General features: G+C 43.8%; 1 protein-coding gene across 28 annotated transcripts in view; it reads left to right on the plus strand.

Moving 5' to 3' along the window:
* The window catches only part of Clasp2 (cytoplasmic linker associated protein 2), a 193,168-nt gene that overhangs the window by 99,953 nt on the left and 92,950 nt on the right, over positions 1-265 (plus strand). For all 28 annotated transcript variants that reach the window (XM_031343842.1, XM_031343843.1, XM_031343845.1 and 25 more), the window contains one exon: positions 137-216. In XM_031343842.1, the coding sequence (XP_031199702.1) occupies positions 137-216 (80 nt within the window). The remainder of the gene's footprint in view (positions 1-136; positions 217-265) is intronic.

Below are 265 nucleotides of genomic sequence, written 5' to 3' on the forward strand. Positions count from 1 at the left end.
ACTCAGAAATCTGCCTGCCTCTGCCTCCCAAGTACTGGGATTAAAGGCATGCGCCACCACTGCCTGGCCACATTGTTTTTATTGCTAAGATGCCTAAAAATATTCCTTAGAAAACCAATTTCCTTGTAATTAACAGGTACTTCTAAAGAAGGAGGGGCTGGAGCAGTTGATGAGGATGATTTTATAAAAGCCTTTACAGACGTTCCTTCTATTCAGGTAAGGTGCCAGGGGAGTAGCATCCCTCATCATATTGTCTCTGCTTCTC

This window comes from Mastomys coucha, unplaced genomic scaffold (assembly GCF_008632895.1).
Source record: "Mastomys coucha isolate ucsf_1 unplaced genomic scaffold, UCSF_Mcou_1 pScaffold23, whole genome shotgun sequence".
NCBI lineage: Eukaryota > Metazoa > Chordata > Mammalia > Rodentia > Muridae > Mastomys > Mastomys coucha.